Below are 18,322 nucleotides of genomic sequence, written 5' to 3' on the forward strand. Positions count from 1 at the left end.
GCTCGCTAAAGCTGTGGGTGGTCATCCACAGCTATGCGAGCAGCCAGGAGGCCATCTTTAAAAAAAACAAGGACACCCTGATTCAGAGCGAGCACTCTTAAAGAGCGTCCGGCTCTGAATCAGGCCCAGTGTGCGCGGTAGACTCTAAGCCAGGGGTGTGGAACCTTTTTTCTGCCGAGGGCCAATTTGATATATACAACATTATTTGCAGGCCACGCCCCCTCCGTGTGATGTCACACTGGGGCGGGACCACAATTGCCAGTGATTACAGCAATGCCCGAAGCATCCTGAGCATGCTCCGGGGAGCTGTAAGAGCAGCGGTGTGACCATCTGAAGTGTCCTAAGGACGTTCCAGGTGGCACTGCAGCATAGATTCTGGCTGCAGGTTGCCATTCTAGACACCCTGCTAGCCAGATGAGGCTAGCAGAAAAAAGCTCAGAGGGCCAGATCAAATGATTCCAGGGCCTTATATGGTCCCCGGGCCTGAGGTTCCCCATCCCTGCTCTAAGCACTAAGAACACCAGTAGACTTTAGCACTGTGCCAGAGCCTACTGGCTCCGGGGGAAATGGTGTGGTAGCGACTTTCTGGGTGATTTTCCTACTGCACATGCGCAAAACACCAGGAAAATGGCCGCTGCGCCATTTTCCCGGTGATTTGAGCAACACTGCTGCTGCCGATGCCGCAGGACCCTGGAGAGGTAAGAATTGGAGAAATGAGTGCAGGGAATGCGGTGTGAGCCCCCCTGGACCACCGCACACCCTGCACCCATTATAGATACGCCCCTGCATTAACATATACAAAGTACAATATGACTTTTCATAAAACAACTTGATTTCCTTTGATAGTATTCTCACTTGAAATTAAAACAGGTCTCGGCCAGCTGGGGGACCAAGGCCAAAACGTATTCACAGTGTGTTTATTTTTCTGGCGTTATAATATCAGAACAATTGTTTTCTTAGCCCTTAATAAGATTCTGGTGTTTTCTGCAGAAAGAAAGTGTCTTCAGAGCAGTGATGGAGGGGTCCTGTGTGGCAGGGAATGTGTTAGTTCTGCTCTAAGCTGCCAAGTTTCCCTCTCCAGAGATCTCGCAGCGCAACATAGACATGAGATAGGCGATGACCTGCGCTCCGCTCGGAGAGCCGCTGTGGTGTCAGAGCTTTATTAATGGTATAAAACGGATACAGTTATGTTGTAGGGCGATTGTACTGGTAATAGACACTTTTCTTACTCTGCATGCAGAAGCGACTGAGAAGAGAGTGCGAGCTGCCAGAATAATACACAGCGGGCCGCAGCCGGCGCTGCCCTCTAGCTCCTAAAACACATAAGAATGTATGAGAATAAGCCCCATTTTTGTACGAGCAAAAAATGCCCATCCAGGTGCTCCAGATGCTCGTGGCAAGTCAAGGGTCTTTTAAAAGGAGCTGAGGGACGTTGGGGGCGGTCTACCACTACAGAAGCGCTAACTATACCTACTGGGGGAGTAAACTTGTGCAGTATGTCCCTATGTGTCCCGACTGGGACTTTGATCATGTTGTTAGGTTTGTACGGTATATTGAAATGTAATTGTAAAAGAGAAACCCAGTGCACCTGAAATATTGTATTCTATTAATGAGCCATTACTTTCACATACAGTAGTACAGGGGTGGGCAAATTTTTGTTACCAGTGTACTTAAGCTTATTGTGCCAGTTGTACATACAGAGGAGAGTGGGGTGAGATGAGCCACCCCCTGTATCTAGTCAACTGTACACTTTAATGTCATGTGACCATAAATTCAGGAAGCACCCATGTTCTATCTGGCCGTAATGGACATAAGTACATGGTAAGGTGGTAGTTATCATTTTTTTTCACAAGAAACATTGGGCCTGATTCAGACCCACTCGCAAGCGGCTGTCCGCTCGCAAGTGGGTCGATGTTGTGCACTGCGCATGCGCACGACGGCGGGAGCTCCGTCGTGCGCATGCGCCAGACGCGACGAGCGAAGGACTTTCCTTCGCTCGTTGTGTCTGATCAAAGGGGGCGTGCTGTCGATGTTGATTGACAGCACGCCCCCTTTGGTGGGCGTGCCTCCCTGACGGGGGCGTTCCCAATGGAACGCCTACCGTCAGAAGCCGGCCCACTGACATCACTGGTGATGTCAGTGGGAGTGATTTTGGCTCTGATAGAGCCAAAATCACTCCGGGCCTTGCGGTTGAAAAACTCAACCGCAGGCTCCGGCTCGCAGTCGCGATGGTCAAGACCATCGCGGCCATCAAACTGCACGCTCGTATAGGCTGTGGGTGGTGACCCACAGCTATACGAGCGTCCAGGAGGACGCTCCATAATTATGGAGGGCAGCCCTCATTCAGAGCGTACGCTCTGCTCAGAGCGTACGGCTCTGAATGAGGGCCATTGTTCTTGTTCGTGAAAGTAAGTTTTCTATATTACAGGTATAAAGACTGTTCTGTCTAAAAATATATATCATACATGTTGGTGATTTGCCAGTATATAAACCATGTGAATCATTTAGCTAAACATTAGCCTGAATTACTGAACTAGGCAGTCTTTTCCAAAATGGTGGCTGTGGGACAAATTGAGCCAAATGCAGTGGGGGTAAATTGAGCCAGGGGTTCAACTAACCCCACCATGCAAACCTTCCCATAGTTATCTTACCAAGGGTTAGATACAAAGACCCCCACCATCGCCTCCGGGATCAATTGGTCCCTCCACCAGATCTAGCTGGATCAGTGAAGGCCTCTTTGCCTTTGCGCAGTTTCATGAACATCTGGTTCAGCACAGGAACGGCTGACAATCCCATGCTGCTAATCAGTTTGGGGGTGGTGACGGGCAGCGCTCCAGAACACGGAGCGTTGTCGACCCCATTTGCCTCCTTGGATACACTGGCCCCATCAGTGTGATTCACCTGGACATCCTGAGAAACCTCAGAGTTACCCAGATGTCCCATGTTCACGCCGTTAATCCGATGCTGCGTTTTCAGCCTCAGCAGCCAATCAGAGAAACCATCAGGTTTCACAAGATGCCTCCTGCGTCATTTACATATTGTCGCACAGCCACAGCGTACAAACAGGCAGCGACTGCCATAATGGCGTCCATCTCTGAATCAACCCTTAAGTACAGACTGTCAGTCTCCCTAATGGAGATTATTGAATAGAATCGCCATACAGAGGTACAGGAAGGAAGATGACTTTGGAATTAGTGTGTGTGTGTGTGTGTGGGGGGGGAGTAGGGTTATTTACTAGGGAGAATTAGGGGTAGTAGTTAGGATTATGTCGACACCCGGGAAAAGATGCTGGAGCCACTGCTGCCACCAGGAGTAGGTAAGCCACCAGTAGACAACCAGGCACAGTTTGTCAGTTGTTCATCATGTCGACACATCAACTGTGTAGACATGAACGTTGATATGGTCAATGTCGACCATTCATACCGCACTCATTGAGAATGACTCCCCTGCACGCACAGCAGAAGTTATACTGTGTACTGATATTGTACGTGACACAAATACTGAGACAGCCATAATATTATTCATAATCAGCAGCCAGTAACATTAAAATAATAATATTCATTTCAAATATGAAACATAAAACCTGTATGTGCACAATCACTGCTCACAGATAATAAGGATGCAATAAGTAATATGGATAAATAAATCATAAACAATTATCTATTAGCTGAGTAGAGAAAAATAAATGTCACATTCTTAGGTTATCACTAGGAATCACTACGTTAGGTAAACACTAGGGGGTAAATTTACTAAAGTGAGAGTTTTTAGGAGTGAGTTTTAGAAGAGATGTTGCCCATAGCAACCAATCAGATCCTACTTATCATTTGACTAAGACCTTCTAGAAGATAATAGCTAGAATCTGATTGGTTGCTATGGGCAACATCTCTTCTGAAACTCACTTCTAAAAACTCTCGCTTTAAGTAAATTTACCCCCTAGGACTTCAGATGTAATTGATCCACAAGATGAAATAAATATTTTGAGCAGGAATGACCATAACCCCCTTCCCCTCCCCCAATACTCTCCTTAGCTCTAAATTACGCGCATCATGATACATAGATACAAGGGGGTAGTAAATTATATTTACAATTTCTTTTAAAACATATTTATACAGAGGAAGGATGACGGGACATCTGGACCCCATTACAGTAGCTGGTTACACTGGTACAGTACATATGTTCATGTAGGAATAGCCACCGTCTATATACATACAGTATATAGGGTTACCAGTAAAATACAATGGCCAGTGGGCCTGATTCAGAGCCGGACGCTATTTGCGGTCGTTCGTTCTGAAAAAAGGGATGGCTATTCAAATGAACCGTTCGCTCTTTGCGGTCTGTTCACGCCTCTATGTCTGAACGAGCGAACAAAACTTGCGGCCGTTTTTTTTGGAAACTACGCCCCCTGGCCGCTCGCATCCTACGTCATGTCCGCTATTTATTAGATTAATCGAGTACATCGAGTACAGCGTATGAACTGCTCGCTATTCTTGTGGTTGGTTTTTCCTACCGCAATCATGCGAGCAGTTCTGACTATAAAATAACCCAGTGACGTGGGCAATGACGCTGCTGTATTAATTATGTACACCCATAAAACGCCCGTTTTGACCTTTAAGCACGCCTGCGTTCGGATCTCCACTCCCCGTTTTCAAGCACCTTCCACTGTTACCACCCACATACGCCTCCTCCTGTCACTCAAATTAGCAGGCATTCGCTATTTAGTGAACAAACGATTTTCGGCCGCACTGACTGGTTCGAGCATGCGTATTACGATCCGTACGCATGCACAGTTGGGCAAACATCGCTCGGAACGAACGAGCGGCCGCTTACGAGCGGCTCTGAATCAGGCCCCGTGTACAATATAATGGCCGTGCATAGAGAGACCTCTGTAGTAACACGTTCCCTTACCTCACTATACATATAGCCGCACCAACTGCCAGTGATGTTTGTCAGCACTTGGGGTGACAGTTGGTGTTTGAACTTTGAATATGAACTGTGCTACGGCCACAATGAGACAGTCAGGCAGGACATTGCACAGGGGGAGGGAACATTTTAGCCCTTTTCACCCCCTTAGGAGTCGATTTAGAAAAAAATCCCCTCTTAGTGGACACCTACGTCATGAAAGGCATACACTCCACGAATTTCATGTTTCTAGGTCCAGGGGTTTGGGCTGGGCGTGGATGAGTCAGTCAGGACATTTGATTTTTATATATTTTAAGGGCACGGTCATGCCCTTATATTAAGGCTGAATCGATAAAAACGGAATTCTCCATAGAACTTTGGCCTCACCTGGGTGCACCAAGATGGCTGCCTTTTGCGGGCGTTAGCGGCCAGGCGACCCGGCAATGGCAGTGGGCGGAACCGGTGGCGGGGATATGTGAAACCGTACGTTTTTTTGTCTAAGGAATATATATATAATACACAGTATGAGATAAAAAAAAAACGAATCAGTGAACACACAAGAAAAGAAAACAAGAGATAAAGGGGGTCATTCAGACCCGGTCATTAGCGCCGATGCGCTCGGACCGGGTCGATGGCGCCCCACAGAGCATGCGCACGATGGCGCCGGCGTGCGCATGCGTGAGACCCGCTACGACCGACAGCGCCGGTCGTAGCGGGTCTCGATCCAAAGGGGGTGGGCTGTCGATGTTGATTGACAGCTCGCCTCGTTTGGAAGGCGGGCCGGAGGGGTGGCAGCCCAAACGGGGGCGTTCCCATGGGAACACCTACCGTTTGGGGGCGGCCCCACTGACATCACTAGTGATGTCAGTGGAGAGCTTCCGGCTCAGACAGAGCCGAAAGCTCTCCGGGGCTTACGACAAGGGAGACCCTACTCTAGGGTCTCGTCGTAAGCCCCGATGGTCAAGACCATCGCGACCATCACCTTAGGCGGTCGGAAGGCTGTGGGTGTTAACCCACAGCCTTACCACCGCAAAGGAGGACGTCTTGAAATTTCAAGACGTCCTCCCCTCATTCAGACCGACCGCACGCTCTGTGCGACCGGCTCTGAATGAGGCCCAAAATCTCCTTGATTAAAGAAAATATGTGAACATAAAACGGACGCAGTGCGAAAAAGCTGAGGTGTGGCTCCCTGTAAATTTGGTGCAAACTCCTGGCAATGAAAGGGTTATTCATTTCTCCCCATCACCGTCATGTCCATTTTGATGGTCTCAATACGTCACGCTGTTCTGTGTTTCGCCAGATTATCTGGAGAAGCCGTACGGTTAATGTGTGAATAGATCATTTCTCACTTCACTGCAGCGTGTGAGGTCGTTAAGCGCTAATGACGATATTATTTATGAGTGTATCTTGGACCATGTAACCAGAGACAGATACGTGGTCTGGTGCCAAGCTGGCACGGACTTCAGGCCAAGTTGGAAAAGTCGGAGGGAGAAACCAGGAATGTTCTGAATGTCAAGTGTAAACATGAGTGGAAGCACATCTACCCCTTTCTGTCCCAGTTACACGGTGGTATATAAAAGTCTAATGACACAAAGGGGGAGATGTACCGCGCCTTGGAGAGAGAGAAAGTGGATGGAGATACAGTACTATCCAATCAGCGCCTAACTGTCACTTTTCAAACACATCCTGTGACATGAGAGTCACAGTAGGAGCTGATTGGTTAGTACTTTTGATCTGTACCCAAGAATTAGTACATCTCTCCCAAAGCCGCTTACGAACAAACCACAAAATGGTGAGTGACCAATGGCCAACGTTACTTGTAAGAGGTGCGGGTTTGGGGAGCCACTGGTTAGCAGAAGATGGAGTAATTGGGGGGTGTATATTTCACCCATGTATTTTATATTCTCTCATCCTACAAGAAATAAAAGCAGACGGCCTGATTCACTAAGGATCGCAATTGTGATTACACGCACGCAACGCAGTTGCTAATATCAGCGGTGATATTCAATAGTTTGCATTCGCATTGCGATCTCAGCCTAACATGAGGATGCCCACTTCCCCTTACTCACATCCATATACTTGGGCAACATAGCGAAACAATCGGTAACATGGACCTATACGCACAGTTAAGGCAGGTCAGGCCTCAGGCTGCGTATGGTATTGCATTGCAGTGGCTAATTTACGCATGCCCCTTCAACCTTATAACGCCGCCCCAACGCCCTGGCACGTCTGTGTTCGCCTGACCACCCCGCCCCCATCACCACCCACAAACGGCACTTCCTGTCAATCACTCTGCCATGGTTCTGCGTACACACTGCGATCTCATTCCCGAATGCAATGACTAGTTCGCGCATGCACATTGCGCAACAATCACCAGATTGCGCGTGTCTTAGCACTTGCGATCCTTGCTGAATCAGGCCCAGAGTACGGTCTTTCTAAAAGATTTTACCCAGCGTCCCTTTATTCAGTGAAGACTAACCGAACCCCATGCCAGCTTATGAACTAGGTTATGCCAGTATCTGACTGCCTATGGGAGAATCCATGCATCCATCTGAGCTGCACCCACTGCTGTTGTTCCGTCCGCAGCCGTCGTATTTAGTATCGGCGCTGGCACCCACCCCATGCTGAGAGCAAATGATCCCCTAGGGATTTGTGGGCCTGATTCAGACCCGCTCGCAAGCGCTATGCGCTCTCGAGCGGGTCGATGTTAGGCCACTGCGCATGCGCACGCCAAAGCCGGCTCCGACGTGCGAATGCGCGAGACCCGGCTAGCGACGGGCGCTCCATCGCTCCGGGTCTTGCACCAAAAGGGGGCGGCTGTCGATTTTGATCGACAGCTCGCACCGTTTTGGAGGCGTGGCGTGGGGGTGGCTTCACAAACGGAGGCGTTCCCATGCTGTTTGTGGGCGGCCCCACTGACATCACCAGTGATGTCAGTGGGAGAGCTTCCGGCTCTATTAGAGCCAGAAGCTCTCTGGGGCTTGCGGCCACGAGACCCTACAACAAGGGTCTCGTCGCAAGCCCGATGGTCGCGATGGTTTTGACCATCGCGACCATCAACCTGGCCACTCACTATAGCTGTGGCCGCTCCAAATAAAAACGCCCTGATTCAGAGCGAGCGCTCTTTCAGAGGGTCCGTCTCTGAATCAGGGCCTGTGTGCACAGATAGGAATCAGTATAGTGGCATTGATGGGGTTAAATTTGGTAAGTGTTGTCAGCCTATTAGAATTGTGTGGGTCATAACTGGTGGGAGGAGTTTAGTTAAGTTAGTCCAGTGTTAGGCCGGGCTCTGCCTCTCTTTTTCTTGGACTTTCCCTCCCTCTCTCCCTAATTGTCAATTTTTGGACAACAGGAAAATGGTTAATTTTACTGCAATTATTTATGGGTGCAATCGGTATCAATACACGGTTGATTTTACCCTACTGGGGTCAGCTGCACTGGCTTACTGGACCGTCCATTTTTATGGTGTATTGGTGCCAGATTTGGAGAACCTAAAGATTACTTGCTTAAAGGGCAATTGGCCCTGCAAGTATGGTGGAGGATAGTGGAAATTGCTTGAAGTGAATTTTGGCCATTGCTTTTATGACGCTCTTTCTTTCCGTCACCAGTATTTTGATTGTATTTAAAATAAAGGCTGATCTAAGTTTTTATAGCAATAAAGTGGTCTGTGGACCTGATTCAGACCCACTCGTGAGCGCATAGCGCTCGCAAGTGAGTCGATGGCCGGGCAGTGTGCACACGCGGCGTGCGCGAGCCCCGGAGCGAGTGAGAACTTCACTCGCTGTCAATGTTGATCGACAGCTCGCCCCGTTTTGTAGGCAGGTCGGGGGGATGGCTGGGCAAACGGAGGTGTTCCCGAAGGAACGCCTGCCGTTTGGGGGTGGCCCTACTGACATCACTGGGGCTTGCGGTGGACGAGACCCTACCACAAGGGTCTTGTCGCAAGCCCGATGGTCGCGACCATCGCCAGGCCGCCCGCTAAAGCAGTGGGTGGTCACCCACAGCTTAACGAGCGGCCTGGAGGCCGGTAAAAAAAAAAAAAACGGCCCACCCTGATTCAGAATGAGCTCCGAGCTCTCACAAAGAGCGCCCGGCTCTGAATCAGGGCCTGTGTCTTTATTTTAGATAAGTTATATAAGAGGTTATGCTAAGATGTGCTGTGTTAGATTTGTGCTCACATATACCAATAGGGCGTTTAGTGTCAGGATCTGTAACTCATTAAGTGCAGCACTGAATGTTTGGTCTGCGGTACTGCAGAGGAATCCTTACATAAAAGAGAAAGTGTGAGCGGGGGGGTGGCGGGGGGCTCGACGTGAGATGTAGCTTTAAATACCAGAGTTATAAATATGGATCTCTGAAACAGCTGCAGGGGAATGTTAGACAAATACTTTTATAGGGGATAGTAGTGTATCTTACACTGTAGGTTATATATGGGAATGGGATAGTGTATCTGCCTACTGTAAATTAGAAGCATGTTACAGGAAACTGGGGAGTTCTTTGTGCTTTCACACAGGTCCTAGGAAAGATAACGTTTAACATCTGCAATGGGATGTAGTCAGGGTCGGCAATGACAACATTCATAATTTCAACACCACAATGTTCGTCTGCGGGCGGGCCGGTTAGGGTTAGGCTGTGGAGGAGGTTTGGGTTAGGCTGCGGATGGGATGGTTGGGGTTAGGCACTAGGGGGTGTTGAAGGTTAGGCTGTGGAGGAGGTTAGGCTGCGCATAGGAGGGTTAAAGTTAGGCTGTGGAGCAGGTTAGGGTTAGGCTGCGGATGGGTTAGGATTAGGCACTAGGGGGAGCTGAAGGTTAGGCTGTGGGGGAGATTAGGTTTAGGCTGCGGGCGGGAGGGTTAGGCTGCGGGGAAGGTTAGGATTAGGTTGCGGATGGGAGGCTTAAGGTTAGGCACTAGGGAGAGTTGAAGGTTAAGCTGTGTGGGAGGGGGTAAGGGATCGGTACTAGAGAAAGGATTAGGGTTAGGGGAGAAATACTCACCCGAACGCTGGAGGATCAGAGGTCTGATTCGGAAGTCACAGTCACATGACCGCCATGATCCAGAAGTCACCACTGTAACCACTACAGCCGCCCAGAGCAGGTAAGTCACCGCTGTAAGCACTGCAGCCGCCCAGAGCAGGTAAGTCACCGCTGTAACCACTGCAGCCGCCCAGAGCAGGTAAGTTACCGCGGGGACACCAGGGACGATATGTTGACAATCTAACATGTCGATATTTTATCACTGTCTACATAATGCTCAGTGTCGAAATTATAACCATGTCGACATTCTTGTGTTATTGGGGCTGCATCGGAGTTTGACGGATCTGTTTGTAACGGGCGCAAGCAGTGAGTTTTAGTGCACAGCGTACGTGCGGAAGATAAATTACACATCTTTGAGTATCTCCGACCGATTCTGAGCTGTGCAGAACTTGGCCGGATCTGTATGTGCATGAAATAGGTAATCCGGGTTGGGAACTGGGCGGTAACCACGCGTTGCAAAGATATCTAGATAGAACGCAATGCGGAGTTCGGTGCTTTATCCAGTTATTCAACAAGAGTAACCTGTACAGGGAAGAATTAGGTCCTGGCCTTCCTCAGCCACAATACTCACCACTGTGCAAATTAACATTCCCCCTCCCCCCCCAAAATACATAGATCAAACCTCAACTGCTTTATAGAGCTTTTATCTCCTATATAATGAGTTTGCCTGAATACTATTCCCAAAGCTCTGACCATACTTGTTGCCTAAAACATGATGGTCTTTCTGGAAGCCTCCAGCAGTTACGACATCCGACAGTAACAGCGGCAGCAAGGTAGTTATAGGTTTAGCGCAGTAACATGACATGACCTCCATTGCTGCAGTGCGGTAACCTGTTATAGCACTACTGAAAGTATATTTCTGCATTTCCTCAGCTTACTGTCACAATGCCTTAAGCTAAACCCTCCTGCAGCTTTTACTATTCACATGACTTTATTTTCCTTCTGTGCTCTCTGTCCAGGTGTTTATACCATCAGCGCCCGGACGCTGTGATGTAAAGCAGGCAGATACTGATCCATGGCCTGCACATGAATGGGGAAAAGGTTTATAACTGGTTAATGCAGCACTGAAAAAGAAAACATTGGAAAGAAAACAAATGCTGAATTTGGGAAATATTTGAATGTGATCCGGTTTCCCAGGCTGGTCTCGCCCAGCCAGAGAGACTAAAGTAGCAACAGAACACACGACCGGGATCCTTCCTAAAGCAAATCTGCCGGAGGAGCGCTGTAGGGAGGGAAGAGGAGTCTTACTGTGAACTTGGTGTAGAGCTGGTAGGTGAGCAGAGGGTTGGGAAGCTCCCGGAAGTAGAGCTTGCACAGGGAGCCCACACAGTGAATGTCCTGGAGGAAGACTTCTCTGGTCAGGTCCGGACATTGATCTGAGCCAAACTCCTGCCTGCAATCACACAGACAGAGACATAACAGGGGTGAGAGGGGAGCGATGTGCCTGGTGCACAGTTCAGAGGAACCTAACAGCAAACTCCTGCAATAATAGGACCATAGAACTACTAGTCCCAGCATGGAACCTCTTGTCCTTCATCTGCCCTGGGACTACACTAGTCACCGCATGCACCCTTTAACCCTTCATCTGTCGTGGGATTATAGAACAACTAGCCCCATGACTCCCATCATGCAATCTGTGGCCCTTCATTTGTCATGGGACTATAGAACTACTAGTCCCAGCATTGAACCTATGGCCCTTCATTTGTCATGGGACCATAGAAATACTAGCTCCATCATGCAACCTGTGGCCCTTCATCTGTCCTGGGACTATAAAACTATTAGTCCCAGTATGCACCCTGTGGCCCTTCACCTGTCATGGGACTATGGAACTACTAGTCCCAGCATTAAACCTCTGGCACTTCATCTTTTATAGGGTTATAGAACTACAAGCCCCAGCATGCAACTTAAGCAAATCTTTTCTTCAGCTTTTGTGGGACCCTACAGCGCTCAACGGGTCTCCCTGTGACTGTGCCGTTATTGTGGCACTACCTCAAGATCAGGGGTTCCCAACCACGGTCCTCAAAGCACACTAACAGTCCAGGTTTTAAGGATAACCATACTTGAGCACAGCTGACTTAGGCCCTCATTCAGAGCCACTCGCTATTTGCGGTCGTTCGTTCTAAAACAAGGGGTGGCTATTCAAATGAACCGTTCGCTGTTTGCGGTCTGTTCACGCCTCTATGTCTGAACGAGCGAACAAAACTTGCGGTCGTTTTTTGGAAAAATACGCCCCCTGGCCGCTCGCATCCTACGTCATGTCTGCTATTTATTAGATTAATCGAGTACATCGACCAGGGTATGAACTGCTCGCTATTCTTGGGGTTGGTGTTTGCTACCACAATTTTGCGAGCAGTTCTGACTATAAAATAACCCAGTGACGTGGTCAGTGACGCTGCTATTTTAAATATGCACACCCATAAAACGCCCGTTTTGACCTTTAAGCACGCCTGCGTTCTGATTTCCACTCCCCATTTTCAAGCACCTTCCCCTGTTACCACCCACATACGCCTCTTTCTCTCACTCAAAATAGCAGGCATTCGCTATTTTGCGAGCACATGAATTTCGGCCGCACTGACTGGTTAGCGCATGCGTATAACGAGCCGTACGCATGCGCAGTTGGGCTAACATCGCTCGGAACGAACGAGCGGCCGCTTACGAGCGGCTCTGAATCAGGCCCTTAATTAGAACCTCAGTTATTTTGATTTAACCATCTGTGCTGACCAATGGCTATCACTAAAACCAGGACTGTGAGTGTGCTTTGAGGAGCGAGGTTGGGAATCACTGCTCTAGATTCTCTGGCCAAGACACAACAACTGAAAGGGCAGAGCCCAATTTTAAGCAAAAATAAAAAGCCGAGACTGGGGATAAGTAACGAGGTCGCGTTTGGAATTTGGGAGATGTGACTTGTGGCTCAGCTTTGCATCTTTTTCCTCTTAAATTCAGTATGTGTATATTATTAGGATACAGTTATTCATTAGGCGTCATATGCTTACAAAACACTGGTCTAGGAGAAAATGTGCATTCGTTACAGATTAGCATCGTGATACACAGTAAACAGTGAAGGACAGTTTAAATAAATGAGATTATTGTATATGGACTAGCTACTTTGGAGATAGAAATTTAAATTTATCTTAATTTCTGGGTAAATGTGACCTTACATGTGTTCAGATCTTCAACTAAGCCATGAAAATTAAATATATTTATAGGATAATGGGAACTTTTAGAAATCAGTGACTGGTGTGACCCCTTCATTGGGCAGCAATGACTTCAATTAAACGTTTATGGTAACTGCTGGTCTGTCGGCTTGGTGGAGTTTTGGCCCATTCCTCCTTGTAGAATTGTTTTAAGTCATGGATGTTGGCGGGTTTCTTGAGTGAACACCCCGTTTTTAGGTCCAGCCACAACATTTCTAGTTAAATAATGTCTGCCATTCCATAATGCACATTCCTTCATCTTTGACCATTATTTTGTAGACCGACTTGTGTGTTTAGGGTCGTTGTCTAGCTGCAAGACCCACCTTCTGCTGAGCTTCAGTTCATGGACGGATACCCTGAATCTCCTGTAGAATTTGTTGGTACAATCCGGAATTCATAATTCCATCAATGATGGCACCTTGTCCATGGCGGGAAAACAGCCCCAAACTGTGCTACTGAACCCAACGCGTTTCACGGTTGAGATGAGGTTCTTCTAATGGAATGCAGTGTTTGGTTTTCTCTAGACATAATGTTTCTCACTTGGGGATCTTTGTCATCTCCCAGAATATTATATACTTTGCTCTAGTAGTGATTCTTCAGGACAACCATTCCTGGGGAAGAGTAACAATGGTTTTCTCTCTATGACAGGGGACCGGTGAAAGCCAAATCATTTTATAACCTTTTGCAGACAGTTCTGAGATCCTCAGATCTATTCTTTGATCAAGGCCTGGCATGCATTCACCAGCCTGCGTGGTATGACCAGACTTCTGTAGTGAAGACTCCAGTTTAGGTTTTTAAACAGGTCAGGGCCACCAAAATGCACAACTGTATGTCAATAAAACTAGAGCTTCACATATTTTTCCCGAAAGAAAAAAAAAATCTACTTGACCAGTAAATTAATTAAAAACTATATCATTTTGGATTTTTATTTGATCTATTGGGCTGTGTTCATCAACTTTTATGACTTTGGTGAAGATTTCAACACATCTAAGGTCACATCTACGAAGAAATTCAAAAAATTCAGAAGGATTCACAAACTTTTTAGCAACACTGTAGATGGCGTAAAGTGTTAACATCTATAAAAAAAAAAAAAAAGTTTTAAACAAAATATATGGAAGTCCCTCTAACTAATTAGCAACTATAAATATCTAAAAATTATTAGAATACAATTATTTTTTATAGTGGTCCTGTTAATGGGCCAATGAGGTCTCTAGGAATTCCCATGTGGTAATACCTAATTAATGGAGCTTTGACAGTTTATCCTCAGTGGGAGATCACATTATCATACAAAACCCAGAACATGGAGGGTACTAACCTACATACAGTAGCCTCATTTAACTTTTATTAATTATAAACTTTAAATAATTTTCCTGCTTCTACAAACCTGTAAAAAGTTCATACCATATGTTTTTGCCTTAAAAAACAAAAAAACAAAAGCACGAGTACCTAAGCTTCCGTATATTAGACGTTATTCCTGATAGCCGGTAGATACCATCCACAACGCCGTGACACTCGATGAATTCTGCGCAGCTCTTCAGCACCAGGGGAACTACAGGAGAGAGTAAGGAAAAGGGTCACTTTGAGATGAGTAAGTCAAATTAAAAAAAAATGCAAATCAGCTCAAAAATAAAACTCCATCCACAATCTTTATACCATCTGTGCAAAAGCATGGATATCCTTAACACCTGGACTGTTTGGATGCCTTGAGGACAGAGTTGGGAATACCTGGGCAAGCAATTTGTCTTCTGTTGTAATCTCGTAACTTAGAAAGTTGTACCAGCTTGAATCTCAATTTTCATTTTTAAGCAATGGTCAGGCAAGCAGCATGGCGGCTACCCAACCGGTGTCAGAGGATCCGGTCGTCTCTCTGGCTGGTCAGCAGTACCCGGTATCATTCAAATGATATTTCTCAATGACAAGCACCACGGGCATTGTGTTAAACCAGTTACAATGTATCAGAGGTATTGGTGAATTAATCAGCACAAATTATGTGACATCACACTACAATAATGTTCGGTGACACCTACTGAATCCAGCATCATCTTCAATTGGGAACTGATCCCACACCAGAGGCTGCTTAAAAATACATGTGTTTGGATTATCTGACGTTGGACCTGAGGCTGTTCTTTCATTAACCGTAACTGTCATTACCATCATTTATTCATAAAGAAGCAATTTCTGCAGCTCATACAACCAGGGGTGGGGATATGTGTAGATTGGTACTAGAGATATATACATAAATATATACTGCAAACAAACAAATTGTTCAATTCACTCTCGTAATATTATCCCATCACCCGTAACCCAACCCAACCCAACCCACATGTGCCAGTCAATGGTTGGGTTGAGGCAGACCTGCCAGGGCTCCAACTTGGAGCTGCAACCAGGCTACAGAGTGATATCTTCATTTCCTCCACCCTATTGACCTATCATTGGCTGACAGCGTTCCGTTTCCTGTCCTCCTGTGAACTCCGATTGGCTGTGAAGCTACAGAAAGGAAGGGGAAACTGATCTACTACCAGCCAATATAAGGCTGACAGCATCTAGAAGAACAGACCTGACAGAGGAACATGGATGGAGATAAACTAAAGTGTAATCTGTAACTAGGCACCAAGAAATAGTCCCTGGCACAAGAGACTGGGCTCTGTTGGGCACCATTGGCTCCTGGCTGGGCTCTATAATGGTACATTGGTCACCAAAAAGTGGGATACATAGGGCAATTTTATGAAATCGCAACATAGACATATATATGTAAATATAAATAAACATGGTATATATGCATTTGACTTCATATGCTGTGTACAGTATGTTCAATGTGCGCATATATCGGCAGAGAGTAGCCCGGAGTATTGGTAAGTTAACCCTTACCGCTCCAGACAAGTATTATCCAGCTATATGTTTTGAGATAATTTGCGGCAATAAGGGACGGCATTTATACTAATAGCAGAGGAAGTATGACAGAATTCTGGGGGAACATAGATATACATTACATTATCACAGTATTACAGCACGTGACATAACTACATAGCGCACAGATGTATCACTCATCGGGTAATCTATAACTACCACTCGGAATGCTTTTGTTACAGATTACACCTATTTACTCTACATGTCAGCTGCTACTTATGTTATCAGCTTTCATTACCACTCGTCCAAAACACCTGAGAAACTGAAGTATAACATTCCTGGTGTGGGTACTCCGCTGCGCTCACCCGGTAATCACCCCGGCTCTCCCTCTACATACATTATTTCCAGAGAGTCTTGCTTTTCTCTGCTTTATGGGCACGCAGAAACTGACATTATCTTCCCTTCCACATTGTACGGATACAATGATCGTACCTCCAAACTCTCCTGACTTTGGGGGTCATTCAGACCCGCTCGTGAGCGGCAGTACGCTCGCAAGCGGGTCGATGTTCCCCCACTGCGCATGCGCACAACGGAGGGAGCTCCGTCGTGCGCATGCGCGAGACCGGGCGAGCGACGGGCTCTCCATCGCTCCGGGTCTCGCACCAAAGGGGGCGTGCTGTCGATGTTGATTGACAGCACGCCCCCTTTGGCGGGCGTGCCTGCCAGACGGAGGCGTTCAGCTCTGAATCAGGCCCTTAGCTGGCACTGTCCGGATTAGAGGGTATTAAGCTACAGTCCCGCCAGGCAGCACCTAACAGCCGGCTGGTCATGTCGGTTCGTGTGACCGTTATACGTCCCAACATTTCCATTTTTCAAACTGGGATGATGTGCGCATCCTGGCACAGCTGACTGCTTTGGAGATGGAATGCCATTCAGGGGGCATGAACGGTGCCCAGTGCTTTCAAAGCTCTTAGCCTCTCCCAGACCCCTTCCCCTAAATGCAGCACAAACCTGTTACTGGAATGCGAGAGCTAGGATACATCTCGCAGCCAGGGCCGATGCAATGTTTCTGGGTACCCTAGGCAACATTTCACCCACCGCCCCTGCCGCCTCCAATTCATCATGTGCCACGCATTAGTGACCCCAATTTATCATATGCCAAATAGCAGTGTTCTGAATTCATAATATACTATATACTGTAGAAGTGTCCAAACTAATACACCACACAGCAGAGCCCCAAACTCATAGTGTGCCTCATAACACTGCCCTCAATTACTATGCCACACATTAGTGCCACCAATTCATTATATGCCACAGAACTGTTTCCCCACTTCCTAGTTATGTTACAGAGCAATGCTTTTAAATTAATACATAAAATATGCCACATATTTGTGCCCCCAATACCACACATTTGTGCCCCTGATACACAGCTGTGCCTCAAATTTATTGCATGCCACATAGCTGTGAATTATGCCACACAATGCACCCAATAAATATGCCACACGAGCCCCAAATAATTTATATGCCATACAGCTGTGCCCCAATACATTATGCCACACATTTGTGCCCCAATACATATTTAAGCCACACATCTATGCCCCAATATAGGTCAGTACCCATTAACCCCCACACACATGCACATTCACCCTGCCAGCACTCATTAACCCCCAGACACACACTAATCCTTTCAAAACTCATTAACCCCCACACACACACACCCTCACCCTGCCAGGACTCATTAACCCCCATACACACACTAACCCTTTCAACACTCATTAATCCACACACACACACACACACCCTCACCCTGCCAGGACTCATTAACCCACTAGTAAGAGCTCCTTCGTTTTTCTGTGGACTCAGTTACGCCCTCCAGGGGGAGGTGTCCTTAGGCAGCCGTCTAAAGCTGCCTAATTGTAGCACCAGCCCTGCTCGCAGATGTCTTAGAATCAGGACATGTGCAAGGCAGAGTCTTGCTCACCCACCACTGGTTTGCGCAGCGACCCCATGTTGTTTAAAGTAGGGAATGAGAATTGTATGCGACCTAGCACTTCAGAAGCACTTGGGACGGCTATGGGCCACATGGAACATAGAAAGTGTCTTGTCCATGTATGAATACACCTGAGATAATTAAATAAACAGCGGAATCAAGAAGCATTAATACAAGTATTTCTGGGTAACTAGCAAAACTAGACAGTCGGTATTCTGATCGCCAGCACCCCATACCCAACAAGAGAAGACAGGTGGGGGTTGGATTTTTCCCATAATTCCAATTCCCGAGATTAATCACGGGATCACAAGATTGGAGGACAGTAATCCCAAAATCCTGGGATTACAAAATGATTTC

At 47.1% G+C, this 18,322-nt stretch overlaps 1 protein-coding gene across 1 annotated transcript in view; it reads right to left on the reverse strand.

The window, feature by feature from the left end:
- Positions 1–18,322, reverse strand: part of ARHGAP31 (Rho GTPase activating protein 31) — a 165,754-nt gene that overhangs the window by 67,595 nt on the left and 79,837 nt on the right. The window contains exons 2-3 of the mRNA XM_088461439.1: positions 14,575–14,677; positions 11,183–11,327 (exon numbers count right to left, since the gene is read on the reverse strand). Coding sequence (XP_088317565.1) covers positions 11,183–11,327; positions 14,575–14,677 — 248 coding nt within the window. The remainder of the gene's footprint in view (positions 1–11,182; positions 11,328–14,574; positions 14,678–18,322) is intronic.

This window comes from Taudactylus pleione, unplaced genomic scaffold (assembly GCF_031769625.1).
Source record: "Taudactylus pleione unplaced genomic scaffold, aTauple2 ptg001050l, whole genome shotgun sequence".
In the NCBI taxonomy this organism is placed as follows: domain Eukaryota; kingdom Metazoa; phylum Chordata; class Amphibia; order Anura; family Myobatrachidae; genus Taudactylus; species Taudactylus pleione.